The sequence below is a fragment of the Perognathus longimembris genome, chromosome 1 (genome assembly GCF_023159225.1).
Source record: "Perognathus longimembris pacificus isolate PPM17 chromosome 1, ASM2315922v1, whole genome shotgun sequence".
In the NCBI taxonomy this organism is placed as follows: Eukaryota; Metazoa; Chordata; class Mammalia; order Rodentia; family Heteromyidae; genus Perognathus; species Perognathus longimembris.
Window position 1 is genome coordinate 93135955 of NC_063161.1, and position 16168 is coordinate 93152122.

At 39.5% G+C, this 16168-nt stretch overlaps 1 protein-coding gene across 5 annotated transcripts in view; it reads left to right on the forward strand.

The window, feature by feature from the left end:
- The window catches only part of Trpm6 (transient receptor potential cation channel subfamily M member 6), a 154230-nt gene that overhangs the window by 118628 nt on the left and 19434 nt on the right, over window positions 1-16168 (forward strand). For 4 of the 5 annotated variants that reach the window (XM_048332354.1, XM_048332332.1, XM_048332348.1 and 1 more), the window contains 9 exons: window positions 506-626; window positions 2770-2861; window positions 3452-3510; window positions 6759-6784; window positions 8761-8811; window positions 11469-11534; window positions 13839-14125; window positions 14614-14696; window positions 15457-15662. In XM_048332354.1, the coding sequence (XP_048188311.1) occupies window positions 506-626; window positions 2770-2861; window positions 3452-3510; window positions 6759-6784; window positions 8761-8811; window positions 11469-11534; window positions 13839-14125; window positions 14614-14696; window positions 15457-15662 (991 nt within the window). The remainder of the gene's footprint in view (window positions 1-505; window positions 627-2769; window positions 2862-3451; window positions 3511-6758; window positions 6785-8760; window positions 8812-11468; window positions 11535-13838; window positions 14126-14613; window positions 14697-15456; window positions 15663-16168) is intronic. The other variant, XM_048332341.1, reaches the window with a different exon arrangement.

Sequence of the window (16168 nt, forward strand, 5' to 3'; positions counted from 1 at the left end):
CCTGAGCACTGTCCCTGGCTTCTTTTTGCTCAAGGCTAGCACTCTGCCACTTGAGCCACAGCGCCACTTCTGGCCGTTTTCTGTATATGTGGTGCTGGGGAATTGAACCCAGGGCTTCATGTATACAAGGTAAGCACTCTTTACCACTAGGCTATATCCCCAGTCCCTCTTGGTATTTATTTGGAAATAAAAGTCTTACAGTCTTTCCTGCCTGGACTGGCTTTGAACCATGATCCTTAGATCTCAGCCTCTTGAGTAGCTAGGATTACAGGCATTGAGCCACTGGGGACTGGCCCCCGGATGAATTGTTCTATTCCCTATTTCTTTATCAGACTTTGATGACAAATCCAGGGATAGATGTTTCTTCTTGCCAGCCTGGGTGAAGGGATTCAAATTCTCAGCCTGTGTTTTCTTCAGACTTGCCACTGGGGTGCTGCAGTGAATGTGATTCAGAATGGTCTCATACTAATGTCGCCATGCTCCAACGAGTGACTTTCTTCTCCAGGTCATCACAGTCAACCCCTGCTGCCAAAGTGACCAATTAAATTCTGATCTGGGAGAAAAAAACATCTCAGAAGAGGAGTACAGCAAGAAGTGGCTGACAGTCTCCAAATTTAGCCAGATAAGTAAGTGCCAGCATAGGCAGTCTTGTATCCTGAAACTCTGGCAGGGTCTACTCTTTAAACCATAAGTTTTCTGCTTATGGTGCTGGAGTCCAAACACAAGGCTAGGTATGTGTTCTACCATTGAGTTACATCGCAGCTCTGCTCTTTCTTGCTAAGATGAAGGGAGGAGAAGATGGTAATGCCCTCCGGGGGAAGTAGGAGATATAACTTCCATGTTTGTGAGTGTGTGTATGTGAGCATGTGTGTATGTGTGTGCGTTTGTGTGTGTATATGTGTGTGTCCATCCTGGGGCTTGACCTCAGAACCTGGGCACTGTCCCTGAGCGTTTTTTGCTATACCACTTGATCTGAAGCTCTATTTTCAGCTTTTCGGTAATTAATTGTGGATAAGAGTCTCATAGACTTGCCTTCGTTAGGCTGGCTTTGAACTAGGATCCTCAGATCTCAACCTCCTGAGTATCTAGGATTAAAGACCTGAGTCACCATCACCCGGTGTGTATTTGTTAGTTTGATAGAGGAGACAAAAGTCCATTTGTTTAAAGTAATAGCCATTAGGATCTTTAAAAAAAAGAAAAGCACCTAAGATTTATATAGTCTCTTATTCCAAAAGACTTTTTCTCCAAGTAGTGTTCATTTAGTCTTATTTATGAGATAGGGAATATGTCTAATTTTATGACCTTTTAAGGTTCATGTGACACTGTTAAAGAACTTTAGGCAGAAGTTGGAGGTTTGACTTATCATTGCTTATTTACTACAGCCCACATGTAGTGTTGCTCTGTGAGGGACAAGGTAACAAACAGTACAAGAAATGTATCCAATGCCTAACATACGAAACTGTAACCTCCCTGTAAATCAGTTTGATAATAAAAATTTGGAAAAAAAAAGAAATGTCCTTGGAGCTTAAGAACAGCATTTTCAGAGGACCCCAAACTGGTCAAGCAGTTGGGAACAGAAGCAATGAACCAGTCACAGAATGTAAACTATTATAAGAAGAGGGCAGGTTATGAACAGAATGACAGCAGTGATCAGAACTTTAAAACTTTTCCTTTTGATAAGGAAGTTTTACTGTTATTTTAATTGCTATCTTTTTAAAGAAGGACATTATGATTTAGCTGGGAGCCAGTGGCTCATGTCTATAATCCTAGCTACTCAGGAGGCTGAGATCTGAGGATCAAAATTTGAAGCCAGCCCAGGCTAGAAAGTCTGTGAGACTCTTTTTTTTCTTTTTTTTTAATTTGCCAGTCCTGGGCCTTGGACTCAGGGCCTGAGCACTGTCCCTGGCTTCTCTTTGCTCAAGGCTAACACTCTGCCACTTGAGCCACAGAACCAATTCTGGCCATTTTCTGTATATGTGGTGCTGGGGAATTGAACCCAGGGCTTCATATATATGAGTCAAGCACTCTTGCCACTAGGCCATATTCCCAGCCCTCTGAGAGACTCTTATCTCCAGTTAATCACCAGAAAACTGGAAATGAAACTGTCTCAAGGGATAGAGCTCTAGCCTTAAGTAAAAGAGCTTAGGGATAAACACCCAGGCCCTGAGTTCAATCCTTAGGACCTGCAGATGAAAAAAACATTTTAAAGTAATGACAATAATGATCCTCTTTATCCTTTATAAGAAAAGAGTGAAAATTGAATCTATCTAATAGCATTTCTTTCTTTCTTTTTTTGTTTAGTCTACTAAGATGTTTGGTGTAGTTACTAAAGAAGGATTTCTAACTATAACTAAAGTCTACTAAGATGTTTGGTGTAGTCACTAAGGAAGGATTTCTAACTATAACTGAAAATTGAATCTATTTTAAATAAAGTATAGGCTATTGTGCAGGAGAGGGAGAATATAAAAACTTAGTAAAGTTTTCACTTTACAAAAGGAACCATTATAGATCACTTAATTTTTGACTTTGATGGAGAAATATAAGTTATTATACATCAAAGTAACTGGAAGAATAGAATTGAAGTACATAGCTTCAAATCACGTGAGAAAGATAGGTAAAGGAGACATGGGAAAGCTATCTAGAAAAGCAAGAAAGAGCTGACTTTACTCAAGTTAAACTTTTTCTGATTTTTCACTTTGGGAAATATGATTTGTAAGTAACACATGTTCATGTATTTTCTGATTTTTCTCTTCCTTTTTTAAAATCAAGGTTTAGAACCTTTTATATATCAGAAAATGAAGACTAAAGAAATTCAACAGCATGCTGTACAAGATAGAAATTATATGAGACAGTCTCAAGAGGTAAAAATATTTTGAAAGTTTTTAATAAAACATTTTTGTACATGACACTGAACTTGATTACATTTCTTTGGCCTTCATGGCCCTTAATATCCTTATGAGATTCACTAGGAAAAAGAAAGGTAATTCCCTGGGAAAAACCCTAGCATAATGCCCAGAATTTACTATCTCTTTAAAAATATTACTTAAATAAATAGGACACAGAATAAAGTAGACGCCAGGCAATGCTATTTGCATATTCATAATCACTAGTTAAGATCTTCTATCCGTGATGTGATATGGGGATCTTAATTCCATCTTTCAGGTCTTAACTGACCTTGTATGCTTGGTCTTTGGCAAAATCCTCCATATGTTACATTTCTTTTTCATTTTCCCATAAAAGTGATTTCATGCTGCCAAAGTCCATCATGTATTAGGTTATTCTGATAGTGCCCTGACTTGATATATTTTCCTAGCTTAGGTTTAGTTGGTTGGGAGGGAATCCTGAGCTGGAGGAAAGAGAAAGGCCTGTGTTTTGCGTATGCATTCCTGGCATCTGGGGAGGGGTGCAATGGGAACACATGTCATGCCTTTTTCTTTTATTTTTGGCTCAGAATCTGTCTGAAAACTCCTCGTGGAGCTCCTGGAGCAGCAACCTCAGAAGGAACCTTCTGTGAGTATTTTTAAAGGAGTCTGGAATAGCCAGGTGCTGGTGGCTCACACTTTAAATCCGATGTACTCAGGAGACTAAGATTTGAGGAACCTGGTTCAAAGCCAGGCCCAGCAGGAAAGTCTGAAAGATGCTTATCTTCAAGTATTCTGCAAAAAGCCACAAAGTGGAGCTGTCGCTAAGTGGTAGAGTACCAGCCTTGGACCAAAAAGCCTAGGGACAGTGTCTAGGTCCTGAGTACTCAGACAAAAATAAAATAAACTTTGGATTTTTTTTTTGTTCTGATTAGGAAGAAAGGTCAACTTTGTACACACACGCGCGCGCACACACATGCACATTATTCACAAGAATGAAAAAAGTATTCTCTAAGTGTTTCAGTTTCTGGAAACAAGATCTCACCTGAGTCCCTTTTAAACATACTGTAATAAAACATGTTCATGAAGAGTAATTAAATATTTCCCTTTATACTGTTAAATGCACACATACACAGAGAAAATAGCAATTACTTTTGCAACCAAGTGAGATTGTAAACTTGTATTAAAGAGTAAAAATAAGATTGTTTGAATGAAACCCTTTTGTCCAACTACTTCAAATTTAAAAAAGAGATGCGTGGCACCAGTGCCGCATGCTTGTAATCCTTGCTATTCAGAAAAGCTGAGGTTTGAGGATTGTGGTTCCAAGCCAGCCTGGACAGGAAAGTCCTAGAGACTCTTATCTCTAATAAACTACCAAAAGAGCCAGCAGTGGAGCTGTTGCTCAAGTGGTAGAATGTTAGCCTTGAGCACTAAAAAAACAGGGAACAGCATCTAAGCCCTATCAGTTTAAGTCCAAGGACCCGCAAATTAAATAAAAAAAAAAAAAGTAAAATAAGGGCTGGGAATATGGCCTAGTGGCAAGAGCGCTTGCCTCATACACATGAAGCCCTGGGTTTGATTCCCCAGTACCACATATATAGAAAACAGCCAAAAGGGGCGCTGTGCTGTGGCTCAAGTGGCAGAGTGCTAGCCTTGAGCAAAGAGAAGCCAGGGACAGTGCTCAGGCCCTGAGCTCAAGGCCCAGGACTGGCAAAAAAGAAAAAAAAGTAAAATATATCTTGCCTTAAAAAATGCCTGAGGATCTGATTGTATTTCCTTTACCACTTCCTCCTCTCCCCTCCCTTTCCCTTCACTTCTTTTCTTTCTTCCCTCACTCCCTCCTTTCCAGTTAGATTCCCCTGGGAAAGACTGCCCCTCCTTGGTTCTCCCTTGGTGAACACATGGTCCCTTCCCTAGAAGTCCCTGCCCCCTAACAGGCACACCTGGTGCAGTGGGAGGTGCCCCAGGCTGCAGCCTTGCCTCCTTCCTGCCCTCTTCCTGTACAGTAATCTTCATCATTAGTTCCTCCTCTTGCAGCCTTTTTCTTCACTTCCCTAGCCCCTTTCCCCTTTTCCTCTTTCCCTCCCCTTTCCTTTCCACTGAGTCCCTTGTATCCCCTGCACCTTCGGTCAATCTTGTTCTTGAGGCAGTATGCTGCTTCCCAAAAAAACTCTTTTCTGCCTGAACCATGTGGCGATTTCCTTTCAGTGAACCTTGTGCTATGATGTGGAAACCCCGGAAGGGATGATGTCAGGAGTTGCTGGACCCCTTCCCTCACTTTCTGTTTGCTTCTTGCTCTCCCCCCAACCCAAACTGCCAAAACCCAAAGGAACCCAACCTCCAACTTCTCATGTCTCTTAAGTCTCCCAGACATCAAACCCCTCTAGAAAGGGAATATTCCTTGTCTTGTAGCAATTCAATCTGAAACTGACTGGGAACAATCAGTTGAGACCACTCACTACCTTTGGACCAGAGACCTAAGGATGGTGAACCTTCCCTTCCCTTGTCATTTCTTTCTAGCATTTTTACTGAGTTGTCAAACTAGTAACTCTAGACAGAACTGGGACAGAGAGAAGGTAGATTGGAGATACAACGAATTTATGGAAAGCTCACCTGGTCATAGAGTTGAGTATTGTCCTGGAATTTTATTTGTTCAGAGAAATAAAATTTGAAAACAAAGCAAACATGATTCTATTTTATTTTTACTTCTATTTGTTCAAGAGAAATGGTCTTGCTATATTGCCTAGCCTAGTCTTGAACTCCTAGGCCTAAGTAGTTTTACCATCACTGTCTCCCCTGTAGCTGGGAGTACAGGTGTACAACACTGCATCCTGCTGAGGGTCCCATTTTGTTTATACTGTTTTCTGGAGTTTTCCATATAACGACAAGGGGCATAATTCCAAATCATCTACTCTACAGAAAAAACAATTGGTGCTTAGCAGGTAGAAGGTGTTTCTCAATGTATGGTCATAAGCTTTGTTGGAGACAGCCTTTCTCAGGAGCTGCCATCCCAGCTGCCCTGCTAGCCTGCCTCTAGACTTAGAGGACTCATGACTTTCTTTTCCCAAAGGTTCAGTAGTTTATGTTCATGCAGAGTGGTGGGTTATTGCAGCATGAAATTAAACAATAATTGTAATTGTACTTTCTTCCCTAAGGACCTTAAATACTGGAGATATTGTTTGAATGCATTTATTCAGACTTGCCCATGGCCGTTTGTGCACTTGAGCAGGGCAAGTTACAATTTAAAGAGAGCTAATTCCAGCTTTTGAACATTTAGGGGCCACGTGGGCTAATGAAACTGATTTGTAGGCTTGTCCAGAGACATTCACATACTCATTTGTAGGCATCTACTTTGCATAGTTCAGTAACCCCTTAGTCTAATTGATCCAAAACAACACAAACACAGTTGAATCTTATATATGTTGTGTGATCACATAGCAAATTAAAGAAAAAAACAACAACTGCTTCTCAATTAGCAAGTGACTTAAGTGCATAGGTGGTGTTTCGTTTTCTTTTTTTTAAATTAAATTTTATAAACAAGGTGATGTAGAGAGGGGGTACAGTTACATAATAAGGTAGTAAGTACATTTCTTGTCATATTTGTTACACCCACCCTCAATTTTCTTTCTCTTCCCTAATTCAGATAAACATATATACATTATCCAGTGTACCAAAATTGTATACAGTGACCACAGGTGTTTCATTTTCTATGAACATAGTTGTAGGTCCATACATTTCTGTACTGATAAAAGTATGAATATAATGTAATAGGTACTTTCACGTATTATTTAGTTGTCATTTGCTATTGGGTAATTATACATGCATATTAATTGTTGTTTCTGTCTCAAGCATTTCTTTCATTTGGTCATAATTTCATTTCTTTTTACCTCCAAACAGGAGGCAAAGTTCAAGTGGAGATGACAGTAAGTTTTTATTTGTATTTTATTTTTTATTTTTACTATATTACTGGTGGGGTTCACTGACCTGCTGAGTCTTGTGTAGGTTTTAATTTATGGTTTTTGTCACTGTATCCAGTAGAAAATTTATTAGATAAATAGAATTGACTCTCCTTTCTCAGATAAATCAAGACTGTTTGGGCTGAAATATTTTAAATACTTGTTTTTGACTGAAGTTTTCCCATTTTTTTTTTCTTTATGAAGGAGGGTAAGCTCATTGATCTTATTTCTACTCTCTGACAGTTTTTATTGTTAGTTTGTTTTTGTGTGCATGGTGCTCAGAATGAACTCAGGACTTCTTGTTTGCTTTTAGTTTGTTTTTCAGATGAAGTCTCATGCTTTGGTTGGAGCCAGCATGAGCTGCTACTTCCACCTTCTGAATAGCAAGGGCCACCATGCCTGGACACTTACTGTCATTAAAAAAACCATTATTAATTAAGAGCCCTCACTATATTGTTTATAGAAGGCATCTTTTGTATAGTTTCAATAGGGCAACTGGAAACAAGCTCCACAGCCAGAGGCTTTATTCATTTGATATTACTTTTTCCCTTGAGAATAGGCCAGGGACTGACATAGAGTAGATACTTGAATAAACATAATCACAACTTCCAGGTCTTTATGTGATGAAGCCAAGAATGAAACTCAGTTTTATGATTCAGATGTTGTATGAATAGTCCACTGTCTATAAAGCTTCTACCACTATAGAATTAATGTATTTCTGGGGCTTGAATTCAAGGCCTGGGACATTGTCCCTGAGGTTTTTTTTTCTTTAGCTAAGGCTACCACTTGAGCACTTGAACCACAGCTCCACTTCTCACTTTTCTTTTTCTTTATTTTTTTGGTGGTTAATTGGAGATAAAAGTTTCACAGGCTTTCTTGTCCAGGCTGGCTTCAAACTGCAACCCTCAGATCTCAGCCTTCTAAATAGCTAGGATTATAGACGTGAACCATTAGTATCTGGGCAGTCCTCTGTCTTCTTTTTTCCCCTTCTGTCTTTTTAATGTAGCATATTACATTTATTTTTCTCTAGGGCAGGAGTTTCACCTGATTTGCTTCTCATAACCCATAGTGGGTACTGAAAACACACATTTGATTGCTGAAAGAATTTGCTGATCTTACTGTGGTTTATTTATTTATTTTGCTATGAACTCTCAAAGAATGCTTGCCCCTTCACTTACCTAGTAACAAGAAGCCAGGGGGATGTGTGTGTGTAACCCAGCTCATCATGCTGCTTACTAGGTAGATAACAGTTGATACTATGAGACTAAAGTTTCTCCAATTTAATTTTGATTTTTTTAAATAAAGTGGCAAAATGGTTGCAAAGGCATTCTCTGGAGTCTTGTAATTTAGATGTGGAGCATATGGAAGAGAATGAGTTAAACTTAGAGGAATTTTTCCTAGCAGTCGTGTGCAGCCAAACACAGCCATCTCCCCCGACCCCCGGTATATTATCCATCTCTCCTTTGTTTCTGGTATCTAATCTTAATACATTTCCATCATTTTGTCATTATTTCAGGTCCATGAGGTAATGCTGATAACTTGGCATTTATAATGCCTTTATGGGGGTAGTGCATCTTGGCAGGGAGCTGAGAGAATCAAGCTTCTGGAGTGTCATGAACTGTGATAGGCAGAGAAGTACCTTCTGGTACCCAGCGGTATAATTGGTTCAGAGGAAATTCATCTTGGAGGCTAATATTACCTGTCTTTCTTCAATTCCCTATATAAATGTGTTTGGAGATATTACATTGATGAGTAGAAGCTGTCAGGATACCATGTGCAATATTGTGGTTAAAGATATTAGGAAAGCTTTTTTTTTTTTTTTTGAACACCAAGAAGTCGTTCTGATTAACCTGGTCAAGAATAACTTTGAAGGCAATATCTTCATATGTGTGTATTTATCTCAAGCTAACTAATTAAAATGCCAATCTGTCCTGTAATTTCAGGCATCTCGGCCTTCTTAAAAAGCTCCCAAGAGCCTCACCATCATTATTCAGGTAGGAAGCATGTGTGCATGCAGGTCAACTGAGCTAAATGTGTGAATTTGCAGTTGGAAACAGAAATATGGATCAATTCTATATTAATGCTTTCACTCTACACTTGGAAATTTGTTTACTCATATGGGAAAGGACATCTAGACCTTTTTTGGCACTGACTTGGTAAAACAAGTTTTAAGGATTTAAGAAAAATTGAAACTGAATATGATGGTACACATTGGGGAGGCCGAGACAGGAGGATTTCGAGTTTGAGGTCAAGTAGCCTGGACTACACAGTAAGACCTTTTCTCAAAAACAAGAGAAGAAAGCAAGCAAATAAAATGAATGAGAGAAAGAAATAAGAGGACAGAAGGAGAGAATTTGGGTTAAAAGGTAGTTGTTTCAGTTCTGTATATCATCTTCATAATAACAATTAAAAAGTAAAAACAAAATTGAAAGAAAAGATAGTTATTTAAGGTCTTTTTTTGGATATACTACTGGTAAAGACCTTCCAATCTGTTGGCTGTCTTTCTAGTTTAGTACCTGTGTTCTTTTTATTTTGATGTAACCCCATTCGTCAAATCTCTCTCCTATTTGCTGTATCCCTGGGACTCTTAAAAAATTTCCTAAAATTTCTAATGTTTCTCCTGCTCTATGTTGTAGTAGTTTCCAAAGTTTCATGTCTGATGTTGATCCACTTCCAGTTGATATTGGTATATGGTGACAGAGATACAATTTTAGTTTTCTACATATAGAAGTCTGGTTTTCCCACTACCAATTATCAAAGAGGTTATCTTCGTCCACGTACAACATCTTTTTTTTTTTGCCAGTCCTGGGCCTTGGACTCAGGGCCTGAGCACTGTCCCTGGCTTCTTCCCGCTCAAGGCTAGCACTCTGCCACTTGAGCCACAGCGCCGCTTCTGGCCTTTTACTGTATATGTGGTGCTGGGGAATCGAACCTAGGGCCTCGTGTATCCGAGGCAGGCACTCTTGCCGCTAGGCTATATCCCCAGCCCCACGTACAACATCTTAATAATAACAATAACATTATGTGTAAGAAGAACTTCTTTCAGCTGGGTGCTGGTGGCTCATGCCTGTAATCCTACTCAGGAGACTGAGATCTAAGGATCATTTTTCCAAGCCAGCCTGGATAGGAAAGCCCACGAGACTCTTATCTCCAATTGAATATCAAAAACAAAAAACAAAACCCTTGAAGTGGACTGTGTCTCAGAGTGGTAGAGCTCTAGCCTTGAGCACAAAAGCTCAGGGATAGTAACCAGGCCCAACTTGAGTTCAAGTCCCAGACTGGCATAAAAATTAAAAAAATATTTATTTCAGAAACTTCTAAATGTTGAAGGAGAAAATCTTGGAGTTTAAAAATTCCTTACAAGCTCTAAGCCACCCCCAAACTGGAGGACTTCATGTTTTGTACTTGAGATAAGACAGACCTGAAATAGTTCCTAATGGAGAGTTTTACATCTTCTCAGGGCCCAAAGTGAACATAACCACGGAATAAATGCCAATACCACGGAGCAAGTTCAACAAAGCTTGCCTTAAAAAGATGTTATTAAACAAAGATGTCAAGGGTCTTGACTCTCTGAAGCAACATCACTTTATAGTGCTTCCATTGTCTTTTTTTTTTTCCAAGTGGGAACAATTGTACCGCCCCTTCCTGAGGATCAGTCTGCCAGAGGGCTAGTTGAGAATTCAAGAGAACACACTTTGAAATGCAAAACAATGTAACAACCAACTGGACTTGTGCCACTGAGTGGTTTCTTGGGGGTCATTGCTCTCAGCTTTGGAGGGGATAATACACAAATCCTTTACACAAGGTCTTTCAGCTCAACAGCAATCTGTTATTTTGACTCCAGCTGTCAACTTTAAAAAGTCTCTGGTGAGGAATAGTGTAACTCATATGATTCTGATCTGTTAGGCTATTGCTCTTAACAGGAAAATTCAGTTAACTTGCTTCTAATTAAAATGCGTCTTCAGTTCTCTCTAAAGGGAAAAAAAAGGTGAACTGTGCAAAATCAACAGCAGGTGTCCTCATAGTCCACTGTGTGTGGGACTTGCTTTGAAAAAGGAAAACCAGAGAGTGAAGACTATGGATTATAAAACCATTTGAAAGGAAGTTCCACGTATATATAAATATATAAGTTGTGAGGGATGGTTCTATAGTGGACCATGTTGCAAAAATCTTACAGAAAAATGTTCCTGACATTAGAGACATAATTTATAGCTTTAGAATATACATAATCGATTATTATTATTATTATTATTATTATTATTATTATTATTATTATTGGTCCATCATGAAGCTTGAACTAAGGGCCTGGGCGCTATCCCTGAGCTCTTTTTGTGCAAGGCTAGTGCTCTACCACTTTGAACTACAGCTCTACTTCTGGTTTTCTGGTGATTAATTGGAGATAAGAGACTCAGGGCTTTTCCTATCCAGGTTAACTTTGAACTGAGATGTTTGGATCTCAGCCTCCACAGTAGTTAGGATTATAGGTGTAAGCCATCATTGCCTAGCAATAATATGTTTTGATAAGGCAAAAATAAAAGGGTGTTTGAAATGAGGTATCCCGGTATTATATGAACATGTTGGGTGGGGAGGTTCCTTATAAATTTAATCCATTGATAAGGACTTCAAACAGCAAACCTGCTTTTGTTTGCAGCCATTGAGAGGAATAATCTAATGAGGCTTTCTCAGACCATACCATTCACACCAATCCAGCTGTTTGGTGAGTAGCATTTCTATCTTCTCCAGTCTGGTCTAAGTCTGAGGTGTAACATCTGACTACTGATGAGAGATCACAGGGCAGGTGCACTGTTTCACTTGAAAATTTCCATTTGTCCATGGTTGTAGACCAGGGAGATTCACTTGCTAAAATGGACATTTCTTGAAAATTCTGTAGCCAGGACTTAGGGTTCGAATCTGACACAGTGGGGATAAGATCTACCCGTAAGTAGCAGCTGGAAGAAAGTAATAAGGTTGTACCTGGCAATTAAGGCCAAATGTGCATAGGAAAGAAAAGAAGACAAAGTCTTTGAATGTTTTTTTTTTTTTTTTTTTTTTTTTTGTACCAGTACTGGGGCTTGAACTTAAGTCCTCATGCTTTTGCTTAGGTGTTTCACTCAAGGCTGGGGCTCTACCACTTAAATCTCACCTCTACTTTTATCTTTTTTGCTGGTTATTTGTGGATAAGGGTCTTATGGAGTTTTCTGCCTAGGCTAGCATTGAACCTTGATTTTCCTCTTGAGTAGCTAAGATGACAGGTATGAGCCACCATTGCCTATATGTAGTTTTTTATTTGTTTATTTCACACCCACTGAATGCTCTTAACCCAGAGGGAAAATGCTCATTTTTTAGGGATGGAGTATGAAAGAATCACCATCTCATGTTAAGCCAAGGCTAGCAGGGACTCTCTGTGCTGCAGGAGAAATCAGGAGCAAATAGGCAATGCAAGAATCCTCTGGTTACCTGTGAGCTCAGTTCTCAGCCTGCTCACAGGGAGAGACCAGGCTGGACTGATTGCTAATGCCTTCTCCTCTACTTGGCTGTTTTTGCAAATCAATAGCTCTGCTGTAGATCCTCCAGGGATTAGGTCTCCATAGGTCTTCAGTGGTGTTTTTCTGGGCACCATGAATAGTTGAAAAAATGTCACTAAGCTTTCTCTAAGTGTGTTTATTGGTAAGGCATTAGATACAATGAAGGGGAATGTGTTCATAACAAAGCAATAAATATTTGAAGCAAAGATGTAAGGAAATGAGACATAGCCTCAATGAAACTCTGTTCAGATGCTGCTTCTTCTGATATGCAGAATTAACATTGTATTGCGGACTCCAGTCTGGGTAAGAATTGCTCCCTGTTACATAGCTTTGGTAGCACTTACAGCTGTCTAGGAGTGTTTTGTGTCTAAAAATCTTTTGGATTCATGTTTGAGGCTCTAGCTCCTGTTAGCTGTATTATTGTGGGGGGTGTTTTTTGTTTATTTCTGTTTTTGTTGGTTGTGGGGTTTGAACTTGAGTGTCCCAGTGCTGTCCCTGAGCTTTTTCCTTAGTGCTCTACAATTTGAGTCACAGTGCCACTTCCTGTATTATTGTGTGTAATCTTTACAATAAACAAATGAAGTGAGAATTATTTTTTATTACCGTTTTATGGATGAGGAAACTGAGGCTTTAAGGGACTTCTCAAGGGCATAAAGGAAGGAGGGAGAGGTTCTGGGGTGCCATGTTGGTGCAGTCTGCTGTCTGCTGTCCCGACCCTGAGTTGAACCATGAGTTCTCAACGGGATACTATCACTCCTAATGAAGAAGTACTGCTCCCCCCACCAAAAATTCCCATGAAGCACAGATACACATGGAGTTCATAAACAAAAATACAGTGTATTTTTAATATTAATACATCACAGGAAAGTGAATGAGGAAAACATACCTAATAAGGCTCCCCAGAGCGATGCTAATAACTATAGGTTAAGTTGCCCTGTTAGAAATATTTGCCCTAACAAAAGAAGCATACCTAGACTTGGATATTGTTTTTTGTCTATTTAGAATCTACAATGAATATAAAATAGATTCAACTTGCTACCACTTGAGCCATAACCTCAGCTCTTTGTGCTTTAGTGTTTGTTTGTTTTTTTTTAATTAAGATTTTTATTTTTTGCCTAAGTCAGCTTGGACTGTAGTCTTCTTATGTTTTGCCCATAGCCATAATGACAGATTTGAATTGTCACAACCAGTTTATTGGTTGAGATGGAGTCTTGAGAATTATTTGCCTACCATCACCTGGAGCTATGACTCCTCCCTATGTGACCCACTGAGTCAGGCCCAGTGTAACTGAATTCTTGCATATGGTTTAATATTCGGTCCCTTCTTCGCCTCTCTACTTTTACTAGATAATAAGTAAACACAGCCTATAACTCTGCTAAGTCCTCTTTTCTGATCATGGGGATGACAGAACTGATTGTGAACTGACAGTAAGGGTGCCATCTACACTTAGGCCTGTGGAATCTCACTGCACACCTGATCCTCGCCTCTCTTTGCAGCAGGAGAAGAGGTAACAATCTACAAGCTGGAGGAGAGCTCCCCTTTGAACCTTGATAAAAGCATGTCCTCTTGGTCTCAGTATGGGAGAGCTGCCATGATCCAGGTGCTGTCTCAAGAGGAGTTGGGTGGTGGCCTCCGCAAAGCCATGAGAGTCATCAGCACTTGGTCTGAAGATGCCGTTCTCAAGCCAGGACAGGTTTTCATTGTGAAGTCTTTTCTCCCTGAGGTTGTGCAGACCTGGCACGAAATCTTTCAGGATAGTACTGTGCTTCATCTTTGCCTCCGGGTAAGTCTGAAACCCAGAGCACCAGAGCCAGGGCAGTCAGGCCAAAGAGAGAGCTGGCTATATATCCATCCCAAACCATTATCTGCAACCAGAAAGGAGCCTGTTATTTTTTGAAGGGAGAGAGTTTTGCTTTTTTTTTTTACTTTGTAAGGCTTTTGATTTGGCAAGTAGGGAGCGGTGAGAACTAAGTAATGTTAAAATTTACATTTTGAGCAGTTTCTAGGAATTCTGTGATCCTTAGTAGGTATATGTTAGTAACCATATATATATAATATACAACTATATATACACTATACATAATTGCATATTATACATCATACTTATATGTTATGTTTATATTATACATGTGTAATGCATGTATTATATATAATATAGTAACGTGTGTAACACACATTACATATATGTATGTAATACATTGCATATGGATGTAATATATATGTAATATGTTATGTAATAAAAATAAATATAAAATGCTCCTTGTTTTGTAGGAAATTCAACAACAAAGAGCTGCTCAAAAACTAATCTATACCTTCAACCAAGTGAAACCACAAACCATTCCTTACACACCAAGGTAAGAGAATCATGACAATGGAGGCCTTTCTTTTAAGGAGGATTTATGTTACTATTTTCCCAGACCATTTTTCTTGAGAAATGCTGGGCCCACTGGAAATTTCCATGACCTTAGTTATGGATTCTTCCTTCCATAGTTAAATAAACTGGTGAAAAAAAGAATGAGATGTCCTTGAGATACATTAGACTCAATCATGGAGGAGTTCAGGCAGATGCTTTGACTATCATCTCAACCATCATTTCAATTATGTGAAACAGGTAGATACTGGGTGGAGATGCTCCTGACATCTAGGAGCATCAAGGTGGAAAACTCTTTCTACCTCAAATATAATTTCTTCCTCATCCTCAGAAACTTAAACGAATTGGGAGATTCATAAGAATAAACTCTTACCATTTTTCAATTAAGTGTTTCCACACACATGTATGTACTCATTTATCAAGCCTGATCATAATTGAGTGCTAAGAATTTACAGTGAAGCTTTATTGTTTCCTTTACAAGGAACTTTATAGAGCACAGCAAGAAAAGTTGGGTCTAGTTCTAGTAAAAATTGGAAAGATTTTCAACATGAAGGAAGGTGGGACACATTGGGGAAAAAAAATCCCAGAAAACTACCTCCCAGGCTTTGCATCCCATCCTTTATGGATAGGGCAAGGTCATGTGCATTGAGGCTACATCAGGGCAGAGTTAGGAGAACCATTCTGATGGGTAAGTCTCACTACCACTGTCTTTTGTGAGGCCAATGGTGTCTTTTCCATCACAGGTTCTTGGAAGTTTTCTTAATCTACTGCCATTCAGCCAACCAGTGGTTAACCATTGAGAAATACATGACAGGAGCATTCCAGAAGTATAACAACAACAATGGAGATGAAATTGTCCCTAGCAACATGCTGGAGGAGCTGATGTTAGCTTTCTCTCATTGGACCTATGAGTACACTCGAGGGGAGCTGCTGGTTTTAGACTTGCAAGGTGATTGATGTGCAAAACGGAACTCCACAGGCGTGGGACAAAGTTACAGCTGATAATGCAAAAACATGGGTGGGCCATGCAGTGGGGTGCACTATTTAGGGGGGTGTGTGTGTGTGTTTGTGTGTGTGCCTGTTCTGGCTTGAACTCAAGGCCTAGGTGTTGTCACTGAGCTTTTTCATTCACATCTGGCCCTTTACCGCTTGAGCCAAAGCTCTACTTCAAGCTTTTTGGTTGTTGATTAGAGATAAGAGTCTCGTAGACTTTCCTGTCTGGGCTGGCTTTCAACTTCGACCCTCAGATTTCAGCCTTCTGAGTAGCTAGGATTACAGATGTGAGCCACTGGTGCCCAGATAACTAGCTTTGAAGGGAAATTGAGGCATGGTCTAGTGTTGACCATGAGCATCTGGTATGCTGATTCCTACTTAGAGCAAGGGAAAAAAAATGCAGGCAGTTGATTGATTAGCTTCTCAAAATTTAAAGGTATCTAAAATAGCAAATCATTCTTC